Source organism: Muntiacus reevesi, chromosome 2 (genome assembly GCF_963930625.1).
Source record: "Muntiacus reevesi chromosome 2, mMunRee1.1, whole genome shotgun sequence".
NCBI lineage: Eukaryota > Metazoa > Chordata > Mammalia > Artiodactyla > Cervidae > Muntiacus > Muntiacus reevesi.
The window spans coordinates 87995618-88022701 of record NC_089250.1 but is presented as its reverse complement, the minus strand read 5'-3'; the positions used below and the strand labels follow the sequence as shown (position 1 = coordinate 88022701).

Sequence of the window (27084 nt, the reverse complement as noted above, 5' to 3'; positions counted from 1 at the left end):
ATGAGTGAAAAGAAAAGGCTGCCATAGCTAATCCTGATGGGATCATTTAGCTATTTTTGCAGTTTTATCATGAGCTTAAAAAATTCATTCTGGTTCTAAAAAGTAGAAATTTGCAGAGCCTTTAAATTAATACTTATAATTCATGAAAGTTTAGGCTTGGTCATATTTCCAGGATGTTTCCATTTATCAGTACCATCATTACTAATGACTCATGCTGTGTTAAAAGTAAAGAGTTTCAGTTTAGGAAAGTGAAAATTCAGGAGATGGATGATGGTGAGAGCTGCACAATAATGTGAATATACTTAGTGCCACTAAACGGTACAGTTAAATATGATTAAAACAGTGTGTTTTATATTATGTGACTTTTGTTGTTATTATTCAGTTGATAAGTCATGTCCAACTCTTTTGTGACCCCATGGACGGAAGCCCACCAGGCCCCTCTGTCTATGGGATTTCCCAGGCAAGAATACTGGAGTGTGTTGCTATTCTCTTCTCCAGGGGCTCTTCCTGACCCAGGGACGGAACCCACGTCCCCTGCATTGGCAGGCAGATTCTTTACCACTGAGCCACCTGGGAAGCCATGATTTTAAAATATGGTGAAGAAAAAGATCTAGGTAAGAAAATAGACTGCCTATTAGTTTTCAGGTTTAGAACAGCAGTCCCCAACCTTTTAGGCACCAGGGACCAGTTTCATGAAAGATAATTTTTCCACGGACTAGGGGTAGGAGCCATGGCTTTGGGTTGATTCAAGTGCATTACATTTATTGTGCACTTTATTTTTAATCTAATCCCACCACTGATCTGACAGGAGGTACTGGTCCACAGCCTGGAGGTAGGGCACAAAACCTCAGGCCAATCCAAACCTCTGAGGCTTTTTCATAAAACCAGCAGTTCTGAAACTGAACTAAGCCTCTGTTTCAGACACTCAGGAGAAGCTTCTTAAACTCTTTACAAAGCTCTCCAGGAGTCTTTTGAGCCAGCCCAGCATTACTACTCAGACAAACGTCTGGGACCTGTAGCAATACCTTGATATAGTATCTGATAAGGATCCTTCGGAGATCAAAAACCTGCAGCATGGTGGCTGCGTTGTTGTCCATGATGCTGTAGCCCTCCAATATGTACTGGGTCCGTGTGATTTCCCAGGTGAGCCAGCGGAGGTTAAAGGCGGCGTTGCAGGACAGGAGGTGGGGCAGGTGACCTGGTTTGCAGCAGCAGCAGCCCCTGTCGTCCTCGTCACCCTCTGTGATGGCTTCCACCTCCCTCTGCTGGCAGTAGGTTCCTGGCAGTAACAAACATGACGGAAGTTTACAAGAAGTCATAGGATAATCATTGTTTAGAATGGATTTCCCCCTTGCCCTTACTAAGGGGAAGATGCTAAAGAGAGTCTGGAAATCAGAAAATTTGTATAGTTCTCAGTTAGAGCAAGTACCCCCAAATAAGTCACCAATCTTATAATCATTAACTCATTTATTCATTCATATTCATTTTGACTCTCATCTCTTCCTGTGTTGTTGTTGTTTTTTTTTTTGTCTCTGTGTGTGTATGTGTGTCTTAGAACAGACACATTGTCATGGCAGCCATGGACATTAATGCTGAAATGCAGGATGGTTATATCCTTCAGTTTCTTTTTCCAGAAACCTGCAGGTCAAGGCTGAGCCAAGAGGAGGCTAAAGAATGTGGCAGGTGGACAAGTCTGAGAGCAACCAGATGTATGTTGAAGTGTTATGAGGAAGAGTGTCCTGGAAGATCTTCTTGGCCCAAGTGCAAGGGCATAATCACCTCACCTCATACGACTAGAAGCAGGATGTCTGACTCCTTTAGCAAGTATTTTGAAACTTAATGCAAACATGAAACTGTCCCCACACCCATTTTCACACCATTCACTTTTCCCGGGATCTTATCTCATTATTCACAATGCCTGGTACTTGGTAGGATAACAAAGTGGTTGGTGGAATGATTGAAGGAAAGGTTGGATGAACAAATGAAAGGATTCTTATCTAGATCACTATATAACAGGCATGCATGCATGCCTGCTAAGTCGCTTCAGTTGTATCTGACTCTTTGTGACCCTATGGACTGTAGCCCACTAGGCTCCAGGCAAGAATACTGGAATGGGTTGCCATGCCCTTCTCCAGGGAATCTCCTGACCCCCGCATCTCTTATGTCTCCTGCATTGGCAGGTGGGTTCTTTACTACTAGAGCCATACAGGCAACAGATACCTTATTGAGAAAATCCACAGGGCATGCAATAGCTTCTATTACATTTCAGGAGGAAGACAAAGACAGGCGATGTTTAAACTAAGTCTCTCTATAGTACCCATGAGTGAGATGGTCATAATAGATCAGAGATGAAAAACTGCAACCTTCAAATAAAAATGTACACACAGAACTGTCATGATAACAGCCTATGAACTAGAAATCAAGATAAAGAAGAAGAGAAGAAGCAGGTTGTTGTAACATAAAGTGAAACAGTGAAGGGCTGATCCCGGGTCTTAGGATTCCATTTGTCTTTCTCTAAGACCTCATCCCTTTGGGTCTGAGCTGAAAAGCACTCTCTATTAAACATTTCAGGGATCTCTTTGCTCATTCTGTAATATGAAACTTCTATTCCTGCTGGTCAAGATGTATAGAAACAACACAGGTGAACCACAATCAGTGAGTAATTCAGACCACATGTTGGGGGCACCCAGAGTGAATAATGACCTCCAAGTCCTAACTGAGCTGCCCACTGGAACCCCAGGCCTGGGGGCACTGGAGTCCAGGGAAGTCTCCCCCTCTCAGTAGCACACCAACAACACTGGTTAATTATAAGATTTTGGGAGAAATGCTCTTTCAATGAAAGAAGTAAGACAATTCATAGAAATAGACCTTACAAAGGAGAAGCATAAAAGGGGGAACTTCACCTCAAATAGATTAGCAAAACTGTGTAAATGACGTGCCCTGAGGGGTTTTTCCAGTTTCTGCTTCTTCCTTCCTTCTCCATCCAGGTTAGGCATTTATCATGCTGGGCTGAGGTCAGCGCTGTTTTTCTGTTTTACATCAGACTGGAAGGGGGGTGTGCGTGTATTCATGAGTACATGAAGACAATGCATAACTCGGATTTCTACTATCTGAAGAAAAGAACGTAGCAGCATCCTTTGTGAGAAGCAAGAGCTCATATCTACACTGATGAGAGGACCGGCTGAGGAAGGGGTTTTCTGTGAAGGACTGCTAAGCAGTCATAACTGCCCATGGCTTTTAACAAACACCCAGGTCAGGTAGGGCTTCAGCTCTACCATCTCCTACTTCCTCTCCCTCCTCCATTCAGCAGCTCTTCTTGTCTGTTCACTTGATGCCAGCCCCTGTATGCCAGCTGTTGTTCTGTACTACTGTACTTTTCAAGGTGCTGTCCTGTAAGATTAAAAACGTTTTCTTTATTTCTTGTGTTTGTTTTTAATGCATTATTTGTGTGAAAAGTATTATAGACCTATTACAGTACAGTACTATATAGCCAATTGTGTCAGTTGGGTACCTAGGCTAACTTTATTGGACTTAGGAACAAATTGAACTTACGAACATACTCTTGGAATGGAATTTGTTTGTATGTAAGGGACTTACTGTAGTCAGGATCACACTGTAAAAGAATACGAGAATGATGAAACCCAATCGTTTCTGCAAAGGCACTAATTTTGCTGTTCACATGCAAATCAGGCCCATGTTCTTCTCAGAGAGTCTCCCTGGGTTTAGAGCATGTTTCCTTCAGAAGGAAGGCTGGAGGTCAGTTGCCCCCACACTTGACCTTTTCCAGATGACTGTCTCTGGAGTTTCCACTGACTCAAGCTCTTGGCATCTTTTATGTGGCTGTGTTCTCATAGTCTAAGTCAGTGGGACATGGAAAGCATTCAATAACTATTTTAAAAATGAATTTTCAGAGTATCTTGGAATTTTTTCATTCTGATAAATGATTGTGCCTCATGAAAGCTGTGAAAATTGAGTCTTTGAACTGAAAATGTGTCCAGTAGATCCCAGATATCTTGCACACAGGATACACATGAATTTCCCGAGTGTAGTCAAAATGCAGGGCAGCCATTAAGGCTGCAGCTACGCCAGACGGGCCTCTCCTGACTACCTAACCATTTCCTCCTCCCTTTCCTCATTTCCAAAGGTGCAAACACTGCCTCCCTTTAAGCACCACTGGTCATCTTTACCAGGGACAGGTCAGTCCTGGCTTATTTATTCATACTTAATTCCAAAAAGATATGAAGTCAGTCTTAAAAGGCATACACAGTACAAAAGCAAATGACGACATTTTAACTGAAGATGAGGACAGGAAAAACATAACAGAGCCAAAAGAATGTCAAGAAACCTTCACTTCCTTCTATGATGTCCTATAAATTTACTAAAGGAGGACCACTGATTTCACTCAGGCTTTCTACCAACCAGTATAGAAAGATAGTGAGGAGTTTCTCATGTCCTTAAGACAAAAGGAAAATAATTGCTTGGGAGGATCACAGCTATTTCTGTTGAAGACAGCAGAGAGATGACATCCCCAGACCATCACAGAGAGAAAACTGTACAGTATGGTGTCCACTGTCCCTATCAGCATTGCACAAGTACAATCACGAGGTTCCACAGCTGTTCTGATAGGATTAAAGTACAATAAAGAAAAATTTCTATAGGTGGCCAAAATAATTCGGTTTTAGGCATGGGGCTCTCCAGAGGTCTGGTGTCACCCAAGGGCAGATTCTGGAGATGCAGGAGGACTGGGAGGACCTCACACCTTTCAGGAACTCCCTGATATGGACCATGTCTCTCCACTTAGTTTTTAATTAATTTTTTGGTGCAGCCAAAAAACTTGGGATCTTAGTTCCCAGATCAAGGATCAAACCTGTGTCCTCTGCAACAGAAGTGCAGCATCTTAACCACTGGACCACCAGGAAGCTAGGCTCTCCATCTCGTTCTGACAATGACTGTGTATTGAGCGGCAGTGAATTTTAATACACTCTCCCTGACAAACACAGGGGTGTGGCTATCCTGTGGGGCTGGTTAGCATAGGCATGCTTGCTTTAATGGTAGAGGTAGAGGTGACATTCTCTGGGGAAAACTGGGAAGCCAAAGGAGAAGGCCTGTGAATATGAGAAAGGAAGGGTGGGCAAACAAGAGTGGAGGAGGTGCCCTCCTGGCTGGGAAGTGGGGCTAAGATCCCTGGAGGGGAGAGGGGAGGCACAGGGCAGGCCGGCTGGAGTGGGAGGTTGACGCCTATGGAGACGTTCGAACTTCATTCTGTAGGTAACAGATAGGTAACAGGTATTTTTAAGTCCCAAGGAACAGAGAGAATGTTGCACTTAAGAAACATTCCCCTGCGGCCTTGGGGGGGTATAGAGGAGAGATTGGTCATGGGGCAGTCAGCCACCCACAGTCCCATTTCAAGTGAAGAGTGATGGGACTGAAACTAGGGTACAAGCTGTTTACAGAGAAATTGGAGGAAATGGTGGAGGCGCTGAGCCATTATGTGAAGGGGACTTCAAAGGATGCATTAAAATGGATTCCCTGCAGCAGTAAGTCTGCACTGGAAGAATGTCAGCTTGTTTACAGCCTTCCAGCAAGCACAGGCACATGAAAGCCCTAATGCACAACATGTTTAAGATCAGGCTTCCTGGCCCTCCAAGTTCCTCTTTATTTGATGTGAGTTGTCCCAGGGACTGGCTAATTGGATTCCACAGAAAACCCCAAATATCATCAACATTATTTTGCTTAGTGTTACCCACTAATTGTTGTTCCGTCACTAAGTTTTGTCCAACTCTTTGCGATCCCATCGGCTTCAGCATGCCAGGCTTCCCTGTCCTCCACTATCTCCCAGAATTGGCTCAAGTTCATGTCCATTGAGTCAGTGATACTATCTAACCATCTCACCCACCAATAATGATTTACAATAACTTTACTAGATGTTTATTTGAGCTAAGTTTTGAAATGGTCACAGCCTTCATCAGCCTGACATGCCAGGCATTCGGGGATGGTGTTTCTATATGCCAAGCAGTGAGGTCTCCTGAAGGGGCTGCCAGAGAGAAGTTTAGATTATCCTTAAACTACCCTGCTTGTGGAGTGGAGGATAATTAGGCATAGAAGGAGAAGAAGGCGTCAGAGGATGAGATGGCTGGACAGCATCTCCGATGCAATGAACATGAACTTGGGTCAACTCTGAGAGATAGTGAGGGACAGGGAGGCCTGGCATGCCATGGGTGTCCATGGGGTCAGAAAGAGTCGGACACACCTGGGCTACTGAACAAAAACAATGTTTTTCAAGTTTCAGGTGTAATGTACAGTTTGGGGTGTGTATTGGACTATTATTGTGTAAAACGCATTTCCTTCTGAGGTCACAAGTAAGCTTGTTCCTGAATTGCTCAGGTCCACAAAAGGAGGAGGCCATCAGATATAGTAAGTTCCCTACATGTGAACAAGTTCCATTCTAAGACAGCATCTGTAAGTTCAGTTCATTCATAAGTGCAACAAAGTTAGCCTAGGTACCCAACTAACATAACCAGCTATCCAGTACTGTACTGCAATAGACATACAATACTTTTCACACAAATGATACACAAAAAACAAACACAAAAACTAAAGAAGACATTTTTACTCTTACAGGACAGCACCTTGGAGTGTACAGTAATACAGCACAATAGCCAGCATACAGTGGCTGCATGCATGTTCGCATTTTTGAAACTCGCACCTTGAAGGCTCATACGTAGGGGACTTACTCTATGGTCACTGCTAAGCTCAAAGCAGTTCACGTCCATGGGCATTTGGATTTCACGCCGGCCAGCATGTTGGAAACACAAGCTGTGAGTCAGGGCTCAGTCTATGAGCTCTTGCTGAAGATTCAGCTTCTTTAGTGCCCCTTCTAACACCGTAATACACATAATACATGTAATGATGAAGACTTTCAGACCATTTTCCTTCAGACTAGAAAACTAAACTATCATTGCTCTCTGCCAGCTGATTAGTCAAGGGCCATTTTGTGGCCAAACGAAATACTGTCAGAGAAAGCTTTTTAAAAAGTTTTTGAATGAATGTCATTTTTAGAAGGTCACAGTGGAATTTTTTCCCCCAAATTTCTCCTACATCTTCAGTGTTATTGACATGTCTTTCTCAGCCCTTCCTCCACCCTACACTAGTTCTCTGGAACGGAATCCTAGAATGTGAGCCAAAAGGAATACACAGGTCATCTAGCCCCAGCTAGTTGCCATGGGAGATGACCCTGCATCTCCTAGACATCACCAGATTTAACTTCTGGGAAGAAATACTTAATACAACAATAATCTGTCCCATTTCCTAATTGCTAAACATCCATTGGATAATCACACACTTTACATTAATCTAAACTTAAAGATGGAGAAATGGTCACAGAACAGAACTTAAACAAGGACCTGACCTATGGATACACTGAATGAGTTTAGTTCTTCATTATTTTACTAGATAATTTCTTCCCAGTCCCAATTTCCATTTCTTCAGCCGCATTGGGCCCAAGTGTCTTTTTTTAAATTGGAGGATAGTTGCTTCACAATGCTGTGTTCGTTTCTGCTGCCCAACAAAATGAATCAGCTGTACATACACACATATCCCCTCTTTTCTGGATTTCCTTCCCATTGAGGTCACCACAGAGCGCTGAGTGGAGTTCCCTATGCTACACAGGAGCGGACCCGAGTGTCTTTTAAATGTCACACTGAGAGTTTAGAAGTGTATTGGCTCAGTGTGCAGTTGAGGGAAAAGTATATGAAAATAATTTATAGCATGTTTGATTTTGTGGTCATAGCAGAGATTTTTTATTATAACAGTTCTGTCTTCCAAAGAGCCTCAATTTGCTTCACAATCTGGCCATAGAAATACAATTTGTTTTATGACCTGTTCAGCAACTGAGATTTTGAATGTGGTGTAACAGTTTTTCTCAGAGAATTTTTATATTAAATATTTTTAAAATTTTAATTTCTGTTTATGGGACATTCACCAACTTAAAAAGTAACTTCTCAGAGAGCATCTCATTGATTGCACACATCAACCCAGCTATGAAGATGTAATCTCTTCTTTTAGAAATAATTTCTTTTAGTAAAATAAGGACACTGAGTCTTCAAAACATCTTGTCCAGTAGAAAGTTCTGGCCTTTTGAATTCAAAGTCCATGGTTTTCCCTTTTCACAGAGTCTCATGAGCCTTGACAAATTACAAGCAAAAGTACCCTGAATTTACTTTTTTCTTCTAGCCTATAGAAGAAAATGAAATAAACCAAATCCTACGGTGCACAGGGAAATTTATGGTGGGCAAATCTGAAGCATAAGAAAAGCTGAAATATATACAATAATGGTATCTGTGAATGATATGGTATCCCCCCACCCTCCATTTTCTAGATGAGAAAAACCAATGCACTCCAATCTTACTGAGTCATTTACTTTCTAATTAATATTTAATTCAAACAAGCATTATCTTGTTTTTCTTCCACACACTTTGAGTGTTGAATGTTAAAATATGCAGACTCTGTTAATGTTCTCCAAGAAAGCACTTCTCCTTTCCCAGACTTGTTATCTGGACAAGCAGGGCTTTGTCTTGTTCACCAATATGTCACATAACTTGAAATGAAGAAAAATATGCATTGAGGAATTCTGAGTAAGAACCTATTATTTCATGGGTAAAGTTTGGAACCAAGGGACTTAACAGCTTCCTCAAGCTATACAGACAAAAGAAGTAGACTCACTAATGACCTAATTGTTGTCATAGAGAAGAGAATTCTAGCTGGTTCCAAGATTAATGGGAGTTCTGACTATACATGGATTAGCCAGTTAGGATAAGGGTTTGGGTTGAATTTGCTTTAGATTAGATTAGGCTACATACCTATTTTTAGAATGTCCCCACAGGGTGGTGATTATGGGGTGTTAGCCAAACTATGAGATGGCTGATAACATTTCACACAGACAGGAACGTAAATCTCATTTTTGTGATATTTTCCAGGCCTGATGGTAATGTGTGGCTATCTCTTGATAACTACGCCTTTGCTTTCCATGTTCATTGTGCAGGAGCCGTCCAGCTTGCATGGTTGTTAAGGCAGTCAGCAATTCAAGAAATTGAGCTCCTAAAAGTGGTGGTTCCATATTAACACTCAGAAGTATATTCAGGTAAAAGTTTTATTTTTGAATTTCAACAGCCAAAGAGAGGTAAAGACAATGATTACTTATTCATTTTTTTTTGTAATCTCTCCTTATTTTTCATTCCTTCTTTCCTTCTTCCTTCCTGCCTCCCTGTTTCCCTCCCTCACTCCCTGCCACCCTCCAAGGCCATGGAGTTTACTACAAAGGTCATGGACTTTGGAGTCAGCCCCAACTAGGCATTTACCCCTCCTCCACCACTGACTTTGAAGCCTTGGGCTTCATCCCTGGGAGGAAATTTTATCAAACTCCCGCAGGGAGTTCAACTTTCTCCCCATGATATGGTGGAAGGACATATAGCTCCTAGACTGATGAGCCATCCACAGCTGGAAAGAACTTTTTTGTTGTTATTGTTTCTTTCTTTTAAAAAAAAAATCAATTTATTTCTCTTCAGTTCAGTTCAGTCGCTCAGTTGAGTCCGACTCTTTGCAACCTCATGATCGCAGCACGACAGGCCTTCCTGTCCATCACCAACTTCCAGAGTCTACTCAAACTCATGTGCATTGAGTCGATGATACCATCCAGCCATCTCATCCTCTGTTATCCCCTTCTCTCCCTGCCCCCAATCCTTCCCAGCATCAGGGTCTTTACCAGTGAGTCAACTCGTCACATGAGGTGGCCAAAGTATTGGAGTTTCAGCTTCAGCATCAGTCCTTCCAGTGAACACCCAGGACTGATCTCCTTTAGGATGGACTGGTTGGATCTCCCTGCAGTCCAAGGGACTCTCAAGAGTCTTCTCCAACACCACAGTTCAAAAGCATCGATTCCTTGGCGCTCAGCTTTCTTCACAGTCCAACTCTCATATCCATACATGACCACTGGAAAAACCATAGCCTTGACTAGACAGACCTTTGTTGGCAAAGTAATGTCTCTGCTTTTTAATATGCTATCTAGGTTGGTCATAACTTTCCTTCCAAGGAGTAAGCATCTTTTAATTTCATGGCTGCAGTCACCATCTGCAGTGATTTTAGAGCCCCAAAATATAAAGTCTGACACTGTTTCCACTGTTTCCCCATCTATTTCCCATGAAGTGATGGGACCAGATGCCATGATCTTAGTTTTCTGAATGTTGAGCTTTAAGCCAAATTTTTTATTCTCCTTTTTCACTTTCATCAAGAGATTTTTTAGTTCCTCTTCATTTTCTGCCATAAGGGTGGTATCATCTGCATATCTGAAGGTATTGATATTTCTTCTGGCAATCTTGATGCCAGCTTGTGCTTCTTTCAGCCCAGCGTTTCTCATGATGTACTCTACATATAAATTAAATAAGCAGGGTGACAATACACAGCCTTGATGTATTCCTTTTCCTATTTGGAACCAGTCTGTTGTTCCATGTCCAGTTCTAACTGTTGTTTCCTGACCTGCATATAGGTTTCTCAAGAGGCAGATCAGATGGTCTGGTATTCCCATCTCTTTCAGAATTTTCCACAGTTTATTGTGATCCACACAGTCAAAGGCTTTGGCATAGTCAATAAAGCAGAAATAGATGTTTTTCTGGAACTCTCTTGCTTTTTTGATGATCCAGCAGATGTTGGCAATTTGATCTCTGGTTCCTCTGCCTTTTCTAAATCCAGCTTGAACATCTGGAAGTGCACGGTTCACGTATTGCCAAAACCTGGCTTGGAGAATTTTGAGCATTACTTTACTAGCGTGTGAGATGAGTGCAATTGTGTGGTAGCTTGAGCATTCTTTGGGATTGCCTTTCTTAGGGATTGGAATGAAAAATGACCTTTTCCAGTCCTGTGGCTACTGCTGAGTTTTCCAAATTTGCTGGCATATTGAGTGCAGCACTTCCACAGCATCATCTTTCAGGATTTGAAATAGCTCCACTGGAATTCCATCACCTCCAATAGCTTTGTTCACAGTGATGCATCCTAAGGCCCTGTTGACTTTGTGTTCCAGGATGTCTGGCTCTAGGTGAGTGATCACACCACTGTGATTATATGGGTCATGAAGATCTTTTTTGTACAGTTCTTCTGTGTTTTCTTGCCACCTCTTCTTAATATCTTCTGCTTCTGTTAGGTCCATACCATTTCTGTCCTTTATCAAGTCCATCTTCGCATGAAATGTTCCCTTGGTATCTCTAATTTTCTTGAAGAGATCTCTAGTCTTTCCCATTCTATTGTTTTCCTCTATTTCTTTGCATTGATCTTTGCATTGATGTCTTTGCATTGATTATTTATCTTAATTGGAGGCTAATTACTTTACAATATTGTGGTGGTATTTGCCATACATTGACATGAATCAGCCATGGGTGTACATGTGTTCCCCATCCTGAACCCCCCTCCTATCTCCCTTCGCATCCCATCTCTCTGGATTGTCCCAGTGCACCAGCTTTGAGTGGTCTATTTGGGCACCATCAAACCTGGACTGGTCATCTATATCACATATGGTAATATACATGTTTCAATGCTATTCTCTCAAATCATCCCACCCTCACCTTCTCCCACAGAGTCCAAAAGTTTGTTTTTAATATCTGTGTCTCTTTTGCAATCTTGCATATAGGCTTGTCATTACTATCTTTCTAAATTCCATATATATCTGTTAATATAATGTATTGGTATTTTTCTTTCTGACTTACTTCACTCTATAAATAGGCTCCAGTTTCATCCACCTCATTAGAACTGACTCAAATGCATTCTTTTTAATAGCTGAGTAATATTCTATCGTGTATATGTACCACAGCTTCCTTATCCATTCGTCTGCTGATGGGCATCTAGGTTGCTTCCACGTCCTGGCTATTGTAAACAGTGCTGTGATGAACACTGGGGTGCACGTGTCTCTTTCAATTCTGGTTTCCTTGGTGTGTATGCCCAGCAGTGGGATTGCTGGGTCACATGGCAGTTCTATTTCCAGTGTTTTAAGGAATCTCCACACTGTTCTCCATAGTGGCTGTACTAGTTTGCATTCCCACCAACAGTGTAAGAGGGTTCCCTTTTTCTCCACACCCTCTCCAGCATTTATTGCTTGTAGACTTTTGGATAGCAGCCATCCTGACTGGCGTGTAATGGTACCTCATTGAGATTTTGATTTGCATTTCTCTGGTAATGAGTGATGTTGAGCATCTTTTCCTGTGTTTGTTAGCCATCTGTATGTCTTCTTTGGAGAAATGTCTGTTTAGTTTTTTGACCCATTTTTTGATTGGGTCATTTATTTTTCTGGTATTGACCTACATGAGCCTCCTGTATGTTTTTGAGATTGATTCTTTTGTCAGTTGCTTCATTTGCTATTATTTTCTCCCATTCTGAAGATTGACTTTTCACCTTTCGTATAGTTTCCTTTCTTGTGCAAAAGTTTTTAAGTTTAATTAAGTCCCATTTGTTTATTTTTGCTTTTATTTCCATCACTCTGGGAGGTGGGTCATAGAGGATCTTGCTGCGATCTATGTTGGAGAGTGCTCTGCCTATGTTTCAGAGCTGGAAAGAACTTATAATCACACCAAGCTTTTGATGAAGAAATTGAGACTCTGAGAAGCCAAGTCACATGTGTGCCCCCATTGAACATCCTGACCTAAAGTGGAGCTTTCTATGTAACTGGGGAAATTACATGGAGCTATACAAGTGATTGAGGGCATTATATCCCAGTTACTCAGTGTTAAATAAACCAATGAACACTATGGTACAAATTTCCAACCAAAAGGAGGAATGAAAAGAGGAAATGGTCAGGTAGAATGAGAAGTTCTGGTTAAGAACCCTGTGGGTCTGCCCAGCTCTAAGCTGGAATCAAGATTGCTAGGAGAAATCTCTACAACCTCAGATAAGCAGATAATACCACTTTAATGGCAGAAGACAAAGAGGAAATAAAGAGTCTCTTGATGAAGGTGAAAGAGAAGAGTGAAAAACCTGGCTTAAAACTCAACATTCAAAAAACTAAGATCATGGCATAAAGTCCCAACACTTCATGGCAAATAGATGGCGAAAAAGAGGAAACAGTGACAGACTTTATTTTTGGGGCTCCAAAATCACTGCAGACAGTGACTGCAGTCACAAAATTAAAAGACACTTGCTCCTTGGAAGAAAGGTTATGAAACATAGACAGCACATTCAAAAAGCAAATACATCACTTTGCTGACAAAGGTCTGAATAGTCAAGGCTATGGTTTTTCCAGCAGTCATGTATAGATGTGAGAGTCGGACCATAAAGAAGGCTGTGCACTGAAGAATTGATGCTTTCAAACTATGGTGTTGGAGAAGACTCTTGAGAGTCCCTTGGACTGCAAGAAGATCAAACCCGTCAATCCTAAAGGAAATCAACACTGAATATTAACTGGAAGTTCACTGACGCTGAAGCTAAAGCTTTAATACTTTGGCCACCTGATGTGAAGAGCCAATTCTTTGGAAATGACCTTGATGCTGGGCAAGACTGTGTGCAAGAGGAGAAGTGGGCCACAGTGGATGAGATGGTTGACTGACATCATTGACTCAATGGATATGAGTTTGAACAAAGTCAGAAAGATAGTGAAGGACAGGGAAGCATGGCGTGCTGCAGTCCATGGAGTCGCAAAGAGTTGGACATGACTGAGCAACTAAACAACAAACAATCCCTAAGTAGCTGTGAGCCTTGGGAAATAATTCATCTTGAGGGATCTGGATTTCCCCATCAGTTAGATGGGAGGAAGCATTGGGATTAAGGCCAGTCTTGAGGTAGCTCTCTATTTCACAGTGCTTTGTATCTCATACAAGTCTCTCTCCAATGCCCCCCATTTTTTTTGCTCCTATTCTTGGTTCTTCTTCATTTATAATTACAGGATTTTCAAGTTGTCTGACCCCTTTTGTTGGCAGCTCTGTTCTCCTCATTCATGTTTCTCCTCTTTTATAGAAATAAGTCAAACCATCAAGCTAGGTCACTTGAATGACTAACAGAGAACAGAAATGGATTGAACAGACAATCAACTCTCACTTTCCCATTTTTCTGTGTCTGCCTACTCGGATGATGGTCAAATACAACAGGTTCCATTTCTTTTGAAAAGCCTTGAATTTGGTGCCCCTCACACTGAGGGCCTTCTAAAGTGCATTGTCTGTTTCCTTGACTTTAGGCTTAAAGCTGATTAATCCACCAATTCTTGAATGGTTTCCTTAAAAGCTCTCTGGTTGGGCAGATGCAAGGAATACTCACAAACCAAGAGCAGCAGTACAATCATGTTTCTTTACATGAACAACAAAAAAATGTATTTCTATTCTGGGATGCATAGGCCAAAGGAGTAGAACAGAAAAACGTGGCTTCTTTATTTGTATTCTTAATTTGAATTTACACCACTATAGTACCATCCAATGGAAACAGCATGTTTCATGAACCTTCATCAATCGTTTGGGCTATCCAGGTTCTAAACTCTTATTCTAATGTTGGGAAAATTACCCACTGTGCCAGAGGCTAGCTAACTGTTCACTAAACATTTTACTTTTTCTCCCACGTGCTCAGCTATACAATATTCTCTTACTCATGTTTGAAATGTGTGCTCAGTGGCTTCAGTCTGGTATGACTCTTTGAGATCCCATGAACTGTAGCCCTCCAGGCTCCTCTGTCTATGGGATTCTCCAGGCAAGAATACTGGAGTGGGGTTGCCATTTCCTACTCCAGGGGATCTTCCCAACCCAGGAATCAAACCAGCGTCTCCTGTGTTGGCAGGAGGAGTCTTTACCACGGTGCCACTTGGGAAGCCTCCTAACTAACCCTTCAATTCAAAGATCGGTTAAGTTTGCTGAAGATGCTATAAGCCACATAAAACTTGTGCTATAACTATAATTCAGATTCAACTCAGCGAACCTTAAAAGTTCTTCCCTTGAATTCCCAGAAAAAATGGAAAGCTCTCAAAAGTAGGCAGTTCTATTGCATTATTGTACCCAGACACTTAATTTCTACCACCTTCTGTGGCATTTTCTGGCATTTGTGAAAAATATCAGGGAAATATTGCTTCTCTGTTCTTTAGAGTCTGATCATCACTCCCTTGGCCCAATAATCTTTTCCCAAATAAGCTGCCTAAATTAGATTCCTAGAATTTGTAAGGATGTACAAGAATTCTCTTTGGTTTATGTTTTTAAAATATGAAGTGACAGCAATTTATTCTTGGCGGAAGCGTGTCCTTTGGTCATTGTGAGGTTCTAGAAGGCATGACCTGGCTGTTGTTTACCTTTCTAGCATTGTCTGTGACCCGTTCCTCCCAAACCACCTGGAAACCACATCTGGTTACTTGAAGCCTCCCTGTAATCACACCAGTTGTTCCCTCCTCTCCGTTCTAACTGCAGCCCCTCCTCTGCTGAGCTGACCAGACCCCAGTTCTGATTCCAATGCCCTTTCTCTGGCCCCCAGGCTCCCACGCACCACGCTGCTGTAACAGCCACCTGTCTGGGCAGTAATTACTTATCAGGTGCCTGTCTTCTAAGGGAGGCTTCAAGCTCCATACGGCAGGACCTTTACTTCTCTACTCAGAGAACCTAACTTAGTGCTTGACATATAATCAGTGATCAATAAATATCTCCCAAATGAGCATTAAGCACTTCCCAGGTGGCTCAGCAGTGAAGAATCTGCCTGCAGTGCAGGAGACTTGGGTTCAGTCTCTGGGTTGGGATGATCCCCAGGAGAAGGAAATAGCAACAGACTCCAGTACTGCTGCCTGGAAAACTCCATGGACAGAGGAGGCTGGCAAGCTACAGTCTATGGGGTCACAAAAGAGCCAGACACAACTTAGTGACTAAACAACAACAAAAAGGAATATTAGACACATATGTCCAACTAGCTATGTGATACATTCACTTGGATGAATCCAAGTGAATATTCAAAATGGGGCTCTTGATTGCATCCTCAAACCCAGAGTGCCACTCCTTATCCAGGCTTCTCAGTTTCAGTAAACGCACCAATGTCCATCGGGCTCTCAACCTAGAAAGCAGGGAGCATCCTGAGCACCCCACCTTCCCTCACCCCAACATGCAGGCCTGTCCTCCACTTCTGAGCCCCCCAGCACATCTCTGCCTCTGCCATCTTCTCTTGCTGGGGTGACTACAGGACACTCCTAGGTGGTCCCCGCTTTTCTCCTTTCATCCCCTCCAGTACATCTTCCACACAGCAACCAGAACAAGCTCTTCATTCATTCCCATTTCCAGAACGTTCCATGGCTCCTCACTGTGCACAGAATACAATGCAGCACCTCGCCCTGGCTGGGAGAAACCCCATGACCTCCCCCAATCCCGCCTCTCTGGTCACGGCATTCCTCCTGGGTTACTCTAACACAGACATTCAGCGCTTCCCAATTCCTGGCCTGGAACATTCTTCTCCCTGTTCTCCTCCTCAGGACCCTTCCCTGACCAGCCTCCTCACCTTCTGCACCGATTCTAGTCATAGAACCTTATTTACCTCCTTTCTCCCATTCCTCAAGTTGTGATTGGTTTGCTCCTTTGTTTACTTATTTATTTGCCATGTCATGAAGGTAAGACTCAAGGTCACATGCCATTGTATCCTCAGCATCGGCACGTGGCCTGACACAGAGGGGCTGCTGCGGTAGAGAAAAGCATGTGTGAATGAAGGACCACACAAAGAACCTGGGAGACGGGGCCACAGGAATGTCTGTGACGCTGATCTCTGAGTGATCACCACACAACTGCAGCGTCTGATTCATGGAAAAGCCAGAATCACTCTTCAAAGATACAGGCGGACTCAGTAACCACAGAGCAGTAAGCATTCGTGTAGTGCCTGCAAGTGGGCTCCCAGGGGGCTCATAGTAAAGAATCCACCTGTCAATGAAGGAGACGTGGGTTTGGTCCCTGGATCAGGAAGATCCCCTGGAGATCAAAATGTCAACCCACTCCAGTATTCTTGCCTGGGATATTCCATGGACAGAAAAGCCTGGCGGGCTACAGCTATAGGGTTGCAAAGGAGTCAGACACAGCTTAGCAACTAAACAACAACAAGAGTGCCTGCATATATATGATCTCAGTTAAATCACACAACAACTGTATGAGGCAGTCGTTATTATTATTATTATCACTTTATAGACAATTTTAAACAAAACTCAGAGATTTACCCACAATAGACCAATGCATTTGTAACCCAAGGAAGCAGGTTCCATTTTAGGTCTGGCTGACTCCACATGGAGCCCCCATGCATGGTCCACACCCATTTAATGCTTCTGAGTTTTTCCCCAAATAAACCAAAGTTCTGACTTGCTACTCCTAAGGTTTACACCAGACTGTACATTCAACCTGATTACTAATTCAGATGACTGGACTTTCTTTGTATCCAAATACATGATGAAATGTGGTTATAGCAGGCTCCCTAACTCATCCTCTAGGACAGGCATCCCACTCTTCCTTTTTAAGGGTGACTTCTTATGAAAGCTCTGCATGATAATTCACTCAAATGACCAATTTCCAACAACTTCCACAGTAAAGAGATTCTTACCCCGGAATTCCAGTCCTCTGAGTTGAAAGGTGACAAGGCCATTACCAATTTCAATCAGGTGAACGAAAGCATTGAGGTAATCTGAAGCCAAAATAAAGCAATCGCCAGAGCTGTAGTTGCCCCACCGGCCAAGGATGAGGTCTCCACAGAGGGACTCCTGGAGCGCCCTTGTCAAGTGCTCATAAAAGATGGAATTGAGGTTGTTGCCATCGCTCCCTGAAGACAGGACAAGAAAGAAGACGCCCAGTGAGTCCTGCCCCAACGTGCTCTCCCTGGGAGATGGGGAGCCGTCATCTGATTAGCGGTGAATCAGACTCCTCACACTTCACCCGTTGTGGTGGGCTCTGTGAGACCCTCCTATTTCTTCCCTCTGTGCTCTTTCTGGTCAATGTTGTCTACATAAATGGACTGAATTCCTGTCTAAACGAGACACCTGACAAATTCCTATCTCCAGCAGAGATCTCTTGCCTGGACTCTAGACCTGTCTACTTCCTTGCCTACTTAACATTTCGGGTATGTTTCCAACGTTTCTGCTCCACCCAGTGTGCTCAAGTCAGGCCCTGCCCCCCAGTCCCGCCCCCAACCTGCTCTCAGCTGTCCAGCTGGCCACAGCCTAGGCATCTTTCTCTCCACTTCGTCCCACCTAAGGCTCTCAATTTCACAGTCTTCAAGTATCTTTTGTACCTTCCTACTTTTTCCCGTTCCCATTACCCTTGCTTTATCCCAAGTTGCACGGTTTTTCAGGTGGAGGACCACAATGGTCATGGACTCACCTATGCGTCTGCACTAGGACACGCTTCCTCATCGATTCTCTACCCCCAACCAGGATGAGCCTCTCAGACGAAAGGGGAGTGTGTCACCCAGGGCCCTGCAGCCCATTTCTTAAAGTGGTTTGTGAGGGCACTTAAGACAGAGACACGACTTCATAACATCACCTATAATAGGGTCCCATAAGTCGTCCTCCTAGGCATAAGCCAGGACACCAGCCTGATCAAACCCAGGGTGTACAGTCACACCAGGGGGGCTGTGTGCTCTGCTCCCCACTTCAGTCTCCACCCTCACCTCTCACTCATCTCTTCCTCAACCTTCACACTTAGCAATACAGAACTGCTCCCAGTTGAGTGACTCACTTGCCCCTTCCCACCCCGGGCCTTTGCAGAGACCAATCTTTCTGCCTGGTTTCCCTTCATTCTTCTCTGTCTTATTACCTCTACTAATTTTTAGACCTCTGTTCCATGGCCACTTCAGGGAAGCCTTCCTTGACCCCTTTGCCATGTCATCTTATAGGACATCAGGACTATGACCCTCTCTGCTTGAAAGCACTTGAAACAGTTGGAATTTGACTTTGTGTGTATGTGTATATATGGTTATTTGATTAACATCTGATTTCTCCAATGCACCCTGCGGTGGTGAGGGAAGACTGAATTTGTTTATTTTTGTATCTCAGTACTGGCAGATTCTCAATATGCAGTAATGACTGACTAAACATCTGTTGAATAATAGATGACACCATAGATGATACAGCTTTGTTAAGAGAAATTTTGCTTTTGAGAACATAATCCATTAAGTAACTCCAGGGTTTCGCTGAGAAATAATTTACAGACAATAAATAGTGTGTGTATAGATATACATATATAGTGTGTGTGTGTGTGTGTGTGTGTGTGTGTGTGTTTTAGTCACTTAGTCGTGTCTGACTCTTTGTGACCCCATGGACTGTAGCCCACCAGGCTCCTTTGCCCATGGAATTCTCCAGGCAAGAATACTGGAGTGGGTTGTCATTTCCATCTCTAGGGGATCTTCCTGACCCAGGGATTGAACCCACGTCTCCTGCATTGCAGGCAGATTCTCTACCATCTGAACTATAGGGAAGTTTTATATATATACACATATACATATATATTCTATAATTATTGATAGTATATACTGTGTAAACAGTGCATATATATGCATATATACATATATAACTATAGTCTACAATATAAATAATTATTGCTAGTATACATTTTTATATATTATTTACAAGTATATAAATTATTATATATCAATGCCATTTACTAACTTTAAGTTATATATGTATATAAAACTCAGATTTATTGAGGCATAATTTACAGAGAGCTAAATTTGCCCTTTTTAATGTCCAGTTCTGTGAATCTTAAAAAATGCTTATAGTCACATAACCACCACTTAGAACGCTGCGTTTGTGCTCCATCCATACTGAGGTATGCAGCAGTAGTTTGTTCTGTCTCATTTGTATGTGGTTACTATAGTTTGCTTAACCATTCAGTAGCTGAAGGACCTTTGGGTTGTTTTCAGTATTGGTGAACATGAGTAAATCCACTCACGACATTCATGAACAGAACTCTATACGAACATGTTTTCATTTCTCTTGAATCAACCCCTAAGAGTGGCACTACCGTTCTCCAAAGTGGCTGAACCATTCTGCACCCCAGTCTCAGGGACTGAGAATTCTAGTTGTTCTGCATCCTTGTCAGGACTGCTGCTTGCTTGTTTGAACTTAGCCATTCAGATGGAGTGGATGAGAACATCAAGGGAAGAAAAAAGGAAGGATACAGCAAAGGAGATAGAGTGAGGGAACACCCTGCTTCCCAATAAAGGGCCAGTGTGTTTCAGGGGCATGAAACTGGGGGTTCATGATGCATTTCCTTTCATGTCCTGGCTGGGCCGACTCCTTTTACTCCCTCTGTCAGATCTCTCATGATGAAGACAGAATCTTTTTTGAGAAGGCTGGGTAAACTGGGAAATCCTCCTGGTCTGTGGTCCTGGGAGTGGGAGAAGTACTGGGAGGGGCTAGAAGGAAAGTTTGTCACCAGGGCTTTCACTTTAGGAGCATCTTTCCTCTGGGGAGTAAACTCTGCCTCCAGAAAGTCAGAGAAGCATAGAGTTGCCCCAAAGAGAAGAGGCCTAAAGCAAAGCTCAAGGACCCCTTCTAGGTCAGCTTCTGGCGTGGAGACAGAGATACAAGAAGGGTGGAGATAAAGATCCATGAAGATCTGAATTGAGCCTTCCTGTTCGGTACTCTTGGGAACTGGAGCATCACTGAGGGTGCAGGAAGGTGCAGACTGGCCCCAAATGCACCCACGTAAGGAAGAGCACCCACGGCGAAGAAATCTACAGAATATCACTATCAAACTATGGATATCAGGGCTAGGCATTCATGACAGTTAAAAGCCAAATTGAAATAGGTGCATTTATAACCTATTTATGATTAATGGAAAGAAACAAACTGTTCTATGGACTGAGTCATGTTATGCCCTCTAATAAGGTATCATTATGCTTAATTTTCTATGCAGATTAAGCCTGCCTGACCTGCAGTGATATTCATTTTCTCTGATGAAGAAGCATGCATCCAGAGACACTAATTGGAGATTACTCCGAGTCTCTGGTACTTTTAAAGAAAAAACCTTAACAAGAGAATTAACTTTTGCTTAACTGTTCAAACTGTTTGATGTATGAATAAAGCAATTTAAACCATGAAAAGCTGAGATCTTAGAACACACTGACCACACATCTGTATAATTAGATTAAAATGAGACAAAATTATGAACAACTAAAAGCACAATGTACTTATGAAACTGTCTCTATGCCTAATGTCAATGGCCGGGCAAAATTAGAATCCCATGGCTCCACATTAGAGATATTTACACTCCAACCACACCCCCTTCAAATTGGGCTGATACAAAGTTTAGCAAAAAATAAACCTGCCTCTCCAGATATTTTCAAGTTTCAAATTATGATTTCAAATTAATCATGTATATGCAATTCAAATATAGCTAATAAGCAGGATACAATTCTTCCTAGACAATATTTTTGGCACAGAGGAGAGAGTGAGGTGAATTAAAAATAGAGATTGGCTTAAATTTGCATACTGATATGAGGGGGGAAAAGGTCAAATGCTTCCAAATGAAATAGACTATAGGAAGAAAAAAGTAACTTCCTGTTACTATGGCAGATAAATCTTTCCATAGATTAATGTTGTACAAAGACTCTGAAGATATCCAGATCCTGCATCCTGGAATGGCTTGCCTTTAAGGACATCATAATGCTAATTTTTTTTTTTTTTTTTTTTTGCCAGAATACCAATACCGAGGTTTACTGTCTGTATTTGATGTTTAGCATATACTAACTAAAATGTTGTAATCAACAGTTATTTAATATTGAAAAGATATCTAATCAGTTCTAAATCATGGAAGAATCCATTTCTAAACCAAATCAGGATACTTGATCAGTTCTATTTGCAGAGTTTTATTTTTACCATGAGTACATTTACCAAGACATTCACTGTCTCCACAATGATTAAAGAAAGTGAATACTTAATTCCTCTTTTTTGGATTGAAGGAATTCATCTACACAACAAAATAAATAGCTTATAAGAGAGGCAGGGGACTTTTCTGGGCAGGGAGGCTCCAGTGGTTAAGACTACATGCCTCCAACACAGGGGCATGGGTTCAATCCTTGCTTGGGGAACTCAGATCCCACATGCTGTAAGGCCAAAAAAATAAATAAAATAAAACAATAAAAGAAGAGAGAAAGAGAAGGAAGATATCCTCTTACCTGGATCCTTTTCAATTTGGACCACCAGTCTTGTGTTGGAATTATCCACACGCCTTGTACTAGAAAGAGCCACAAAAGAGTAAGAGGTTGTGATTAGATCCCTGCAAATGAGAGTTGGCTCACAGAATCAGCTGTGTGGGTGGGAAATCCAGGGGAGATGGAGATCACATATTAGAGTTATTGTTCTAGCTTGACAAGGCTGAAGGAAGAGAGGGGTCAGAAGGGCGGGAAAAGTACAGAAAATACAGAGGGAAGAGATGTTTAGTACTTAGGTACAGGAGACAGACCTTCATCTTTATCAATTCTGAGCATCCAATCCACAAAATAAAAGCAAGCATTGAAATTGTCAATGGACTACCACTCACTGACAGTACTTGACAGCAGCACATACAAAGCTATCTTGCTATTCAAATTGATTCCAGAACATTCTTGGTAAGTAGTCCAGGTCTCCACCACTTGCTTTCAAGAGTTGGATGCATTCTTACAGACTTTTCTTAGGTTGAACCATAAGAATGAAAAACAGCTTTCTGCAGCTTAGGAAAAGGTGGATCGTCTGTAACCATGGTAACCAGTTGCCACCAGAACCAGCTTTAAACATTTTCAGTTATGACAACTCACCTCAACCTACAGCTTTGGTAAGGCAGCCAGTTCACAGTGGCTGCTTGCTTCTGAAAGTCAGCCAGCAAGGGACAAGCTCAGTGCAGACTTCTGAGGGTGACCAATCAGTAACAGTGTCCCCAAAAGACTGCCCTGCAGATGGTATCACCCCACTTCTGAATCTGAAACTCATCTGCCTTGAACTTCAGATGTCCCCCAAACCCTCTGTAAGTGCAACAGTCTGTTCTGCTTGGAGAGACGATGTTGGACCAGCCTCGACTTATTTCAGACATTGACTGAGGGTCTTGTCATTCTTTGATGGATGAGATGTGAAACTGACACCAACCACATGAAGCTAATGATATTCACCAGTTTATGGTCTATAAAAATGGAAATTTTGTTAGGGGAACCACTGACTGAAACTGCCCCATCCTGGCCAAACACAACAGTAACTACTTGCGTGAGCTATTTTATAATAGGAGATCCTAGTAAGGAATGCGGAACTAGCATCACCAACCAGAAAAACTCAGGTAGGTCAAAATGTCCTACCAACCTCCCAGAATCCTCCTTGCTAGCATCCATCCATCCTGGTGACGTGCACGCCACCAGGAAGGGCCCTGAGTCAGAATGACGGGCCAGAGAAAACTTGGAAACTAACCCCATGACCGTAAAACCTGAGATGTGAGCCTCTTGGCAGAGCAGTCCTCCTGGGTCCCCTTGCTCTGCTGCTCTCCACCTGGTGTCCCTTCGCAGTGAAGTCTCTTGCTTCGTCAGCCCGTGTGTCTCCTTAGACAATTCATTTCTGAGTGTTAGACAAGAGCCCGCTCTCGGGCCCTGGAAAGCATCCCTCTTCCTACAAAAATCTCATAAGGCTAAACCTGTGCCATAAAGAAAGGGCTTTCACTAGAAATAGACCACTGAATGAAGGGTTCCATACAGTTTGAACATAATGAGCATCTTATCTTTACCATACCTAGATATACCATGTTTCAGATATATGAGAACTATCTAGGCAGGATCCTGTTGGAGTTTTGTAGACTAGATGCTCCAGATGGGCTGTAGAAAAGGGCTATTCTGCTACAGCTTGAAAAGGTCACATTGTTCTATTACTGCTTCGTTTTCCTTGCAAATACCCTCAGATAGGCTTTGAAAATAAAAGAGCCCGAGTGGCAGAAAATAAAGCGAACAACAAAATTCTTTTCTAATGAAGGCCGTAATCCCATGTCGGCATAGTGAGTCCCTGAATGGAATTTTAATTTCACCTTAAGACCTAGGACAAATGGAATTTTCAGCAGCAGAATAAACAATTTTTAAAATGGGATTGAGCCAAAAGAAAGTCATTTACCAAACTCCTTAGGGAATTAAAACACCTTCTAAAACTATGTTGAATGAAAAGCTATCTGCAAAAGGCTTTGGATGCAGAGGCTAAATTCTGATCAGCAGTAACTAATCCACGCTGCCTGTGTGCCCCCAGGGCCTCTGGCTCGCCACCAGACTCTCTAAGAAGGGCAAGTGTCAGCCTTGCTGGGTATTCAAGGTTTTCTCCAGTGCTTTCCTCCTGTAAATTTGGTGCTTACCACTCAAAGGTGCTAATTAGCTCAGTAATTGGATTTCTGCCTTCACTGTCCTACCGCAGGAACGTCGGTTCTGTTGCTCAGCGTGTGGTATGGTCAGTTGCTCAGTCCTGTCCGACTCTCTGCGGCCCCATGGACTGTAGCCTGCCAGGCTCCTCTGTCCATGGGATTTTCTAGGCAAGGATACTGAGTGGTTTGCCACTTCCTACTCCAGGGGTTCTTTCCGACCCAGGGATCAAACCCGCATCGCTTGTGTCTCCGGCCCTAGCCAGCAGCTTCTTTACCACTAGCGCCACCTGGAGGGGGCTTCCAACTCACTCCCCAATCTCAGAGAGCTCAGAACGCCGGCGTGGTGAGGTGCGTAGGCTCCTAGCACCTGCCGGGCAAAGTCAAGGCTCACTGCCTGTCACAGGGTCCCAAGGGCCACAAGCGAGAGTGCAGTTACATGACAGGTCTTCCCAGGGAAGGTGACTCACTCTGAAGCATCTCTCCCTTATGTGTTAATACGGAATGCCAACAGCAGCGCTCATGTCCTCCCTTCAAGCTTTGCCTTCCGACCTCCTCATCTAAATCCAGCACCTGTCTCTTATATGGCTTCAGCTGAGGAGCTGAAGTAATTTAATAGTAACTTAATTATACTGTTTCAAGTTCCGGTTTGACAGCTCACATAGACTATTTATGGGAGAGTGAGTGAAGTTGCTCAGTCGTGTCTGACTGACTCTTTGTGACACCACAGACCATAGCACACCAGGCTCCTCCATCCATGGAATTCTCCAGGCAAGAGTTACTGGAGTGGGTCGCCATTTCCTTCTCCAGGAGATCGTCCTGACCCAGGGATTGAACCCAGGTCTCCCGCCCTGGAGACAGACGCTTTCCCATCTGAACCACCATGAAAGCCCATTTATGGCAGGAGTCCTCATTTTTGACGAGGAAGTGGGACTGGCTGGAGTAACTTTGATGGGCATCGGTTCATATGGGGAAACCAGGATGGATGGGTTGTAGTTCTCTTCATGGGGCAGGACAGCATTAGAGAAATCTGGACAATGAGGAGGCAGTCAGACACTAAACAGAAGGACACTGTTACATTTTAAGTTGAATATATGCACAAGTTTCATTTGGGTTAGTATTTTTTGATGATTTTTGTGTTTATATTCACACAGGATATTGGTCTAAGGTTGTCTTTTCTTGTGATGACTTTGTCTGGGTTTGGTATCAGGGTAATACTGGCCCCACAGAATGATTTAAGAACTACTCCTTCCTCCACTCTTTTTGGGGGAGATTTGAGAACTGATGGTAATTCTTTAATCATTTTAGAGAATTTTAGAGTCAAGCTAACCGATTCTGGGCTTCTCTTAGTTGTGAGTTTTTGATTACCTACTAATTCCCTTTAATTGTTACAGGTTTACTCAGATTATCTATTTCTTTTTCAGTCAATTTTGGTAGTGTGTGTATTTCTATGAATTCTTCCAGTTTGGCTAGGTTATCTCATTTGTTGATACACAGTTTATAGAATTTTCTTTCAATTATGTAATGTTGGTAGAAATGTTCTCAATTTTTAACTGTGATTGTAGTAATTTGAGTCTCTTTTTCTTGGTCATTCTTGGTAAAGGTTTGTCAATTTTGTCAATCTTTTCAACAAATCCATTTTTGGTGTAATTTATTCTTTCTATTGTTTTCCTATCCTCTATTTCATTTCTCATCATTTTAATTTGTATTATTTTGTTCTGTCTGCTTACTTTGGTTTAGTTGGCTCCTTTTTTTTTCTAGTTTCTTAACATGGAAGACTAGCTTATTGACTTGAGATTTTTCTTTTTTTTTTTTAATTTAGGCATTCATAGCTATGAATTTCTCTCTGAGCACTACTTTTGCTACATATTGTCAACTACAAATTGGCACTCACCATGGGCACTTGCCTGGCGGGCTACAGTCCATGGGGTCACAAAGAGTCAAACACGACTGAGCAACGAAGCACATCTACCTCTACTAGGATTAAATCATGTGCTGCTGCAGCTGCTGACCTTCAACACCCCCTGAGAGGCCTTCCAGGTGGAGAAGAGAGATGAGGCACTCTGTGATCTGGGGGAATAAAACTGGCAGGACGGGTCTTCAGATAGTTAGATATATTTAGGAGCTGATTTTATGAGCCCAATTCTTGGTCTCCTCATATCTAGAAAAGCACTGCAATCCTTCATGGGATGGCTGTTTCTCATAGATGGTAACAATAACCCTAGATGCAAGATAGAAAAAGAGACACAGATGTATAGAACAGACTTTTGAACTCTATGGGAGAAGGCGAGGGTGGGATGATCTGAAAGAACAGCATCGAAACATGTATATTATCAAGTGTGAAACAGATCACCAGTCCAGGCTGGATGCATGAGACAAGTGCTCGGGGCTGGTGCACTGGGAAGACCAGAGGGATGGGATGGGGAGGGAGGTGGGAGGGGTGTTCAGGATGGGGAACACATGTAAATCCACGGCTGATTCATGTCAATGTATGGCAAAAACCACTACAGTATTGTAAAGTAATTAGCCTCCAACTAATAAAAATAAATGGAAAAAAAAAGTTCTATGTGAAAAAAAAAAAAGGAAGCTTCTGAAAAAAACATGTGCTTGTGTGCTTGATTGTATGTACACTTCCTTCACCAAAATCACATATATACTGTCCTTCTCCACTACATTAAAAAATTACTTATATTAATTGGAGGATAATTGCTTTACAATATTGTGTTGGTCTCTGCCACACGTCACCATGAACCAGCCATAGGGATACGTATGTCCC

General features: G+C 42.6%; 1 protein-coding gene across 1 annotated transcript in view; it reads right to left on the bottom strand.

The window, feature by feature from the left end:
• Positions 1 to 27084, bottom strand: part of PCNX2 (pecanex 2) — a 300484-nt gene that overhangs the window by 50163 nt on the left and 223237 nt on the right. The window contains exons 24-26 of the mRNA XM_065919838.1: positions 22132 to 22190; positions 17560 to 17775; positions 1026 to 1279 (exon numbers count right to left, since the gene is read on the bottom strand). Coding sequence (XP_065775910.1) covers positions 1026 to 1279; positions 17560 to 17775; positions 22132 to 22190 — 529 coding nt within the window. The remainder of the gene's footprint in view (positions 1 to 1025; positions 1280 to 17559; positions 17776 to 22131; positions 22191 to 27084) is intronic.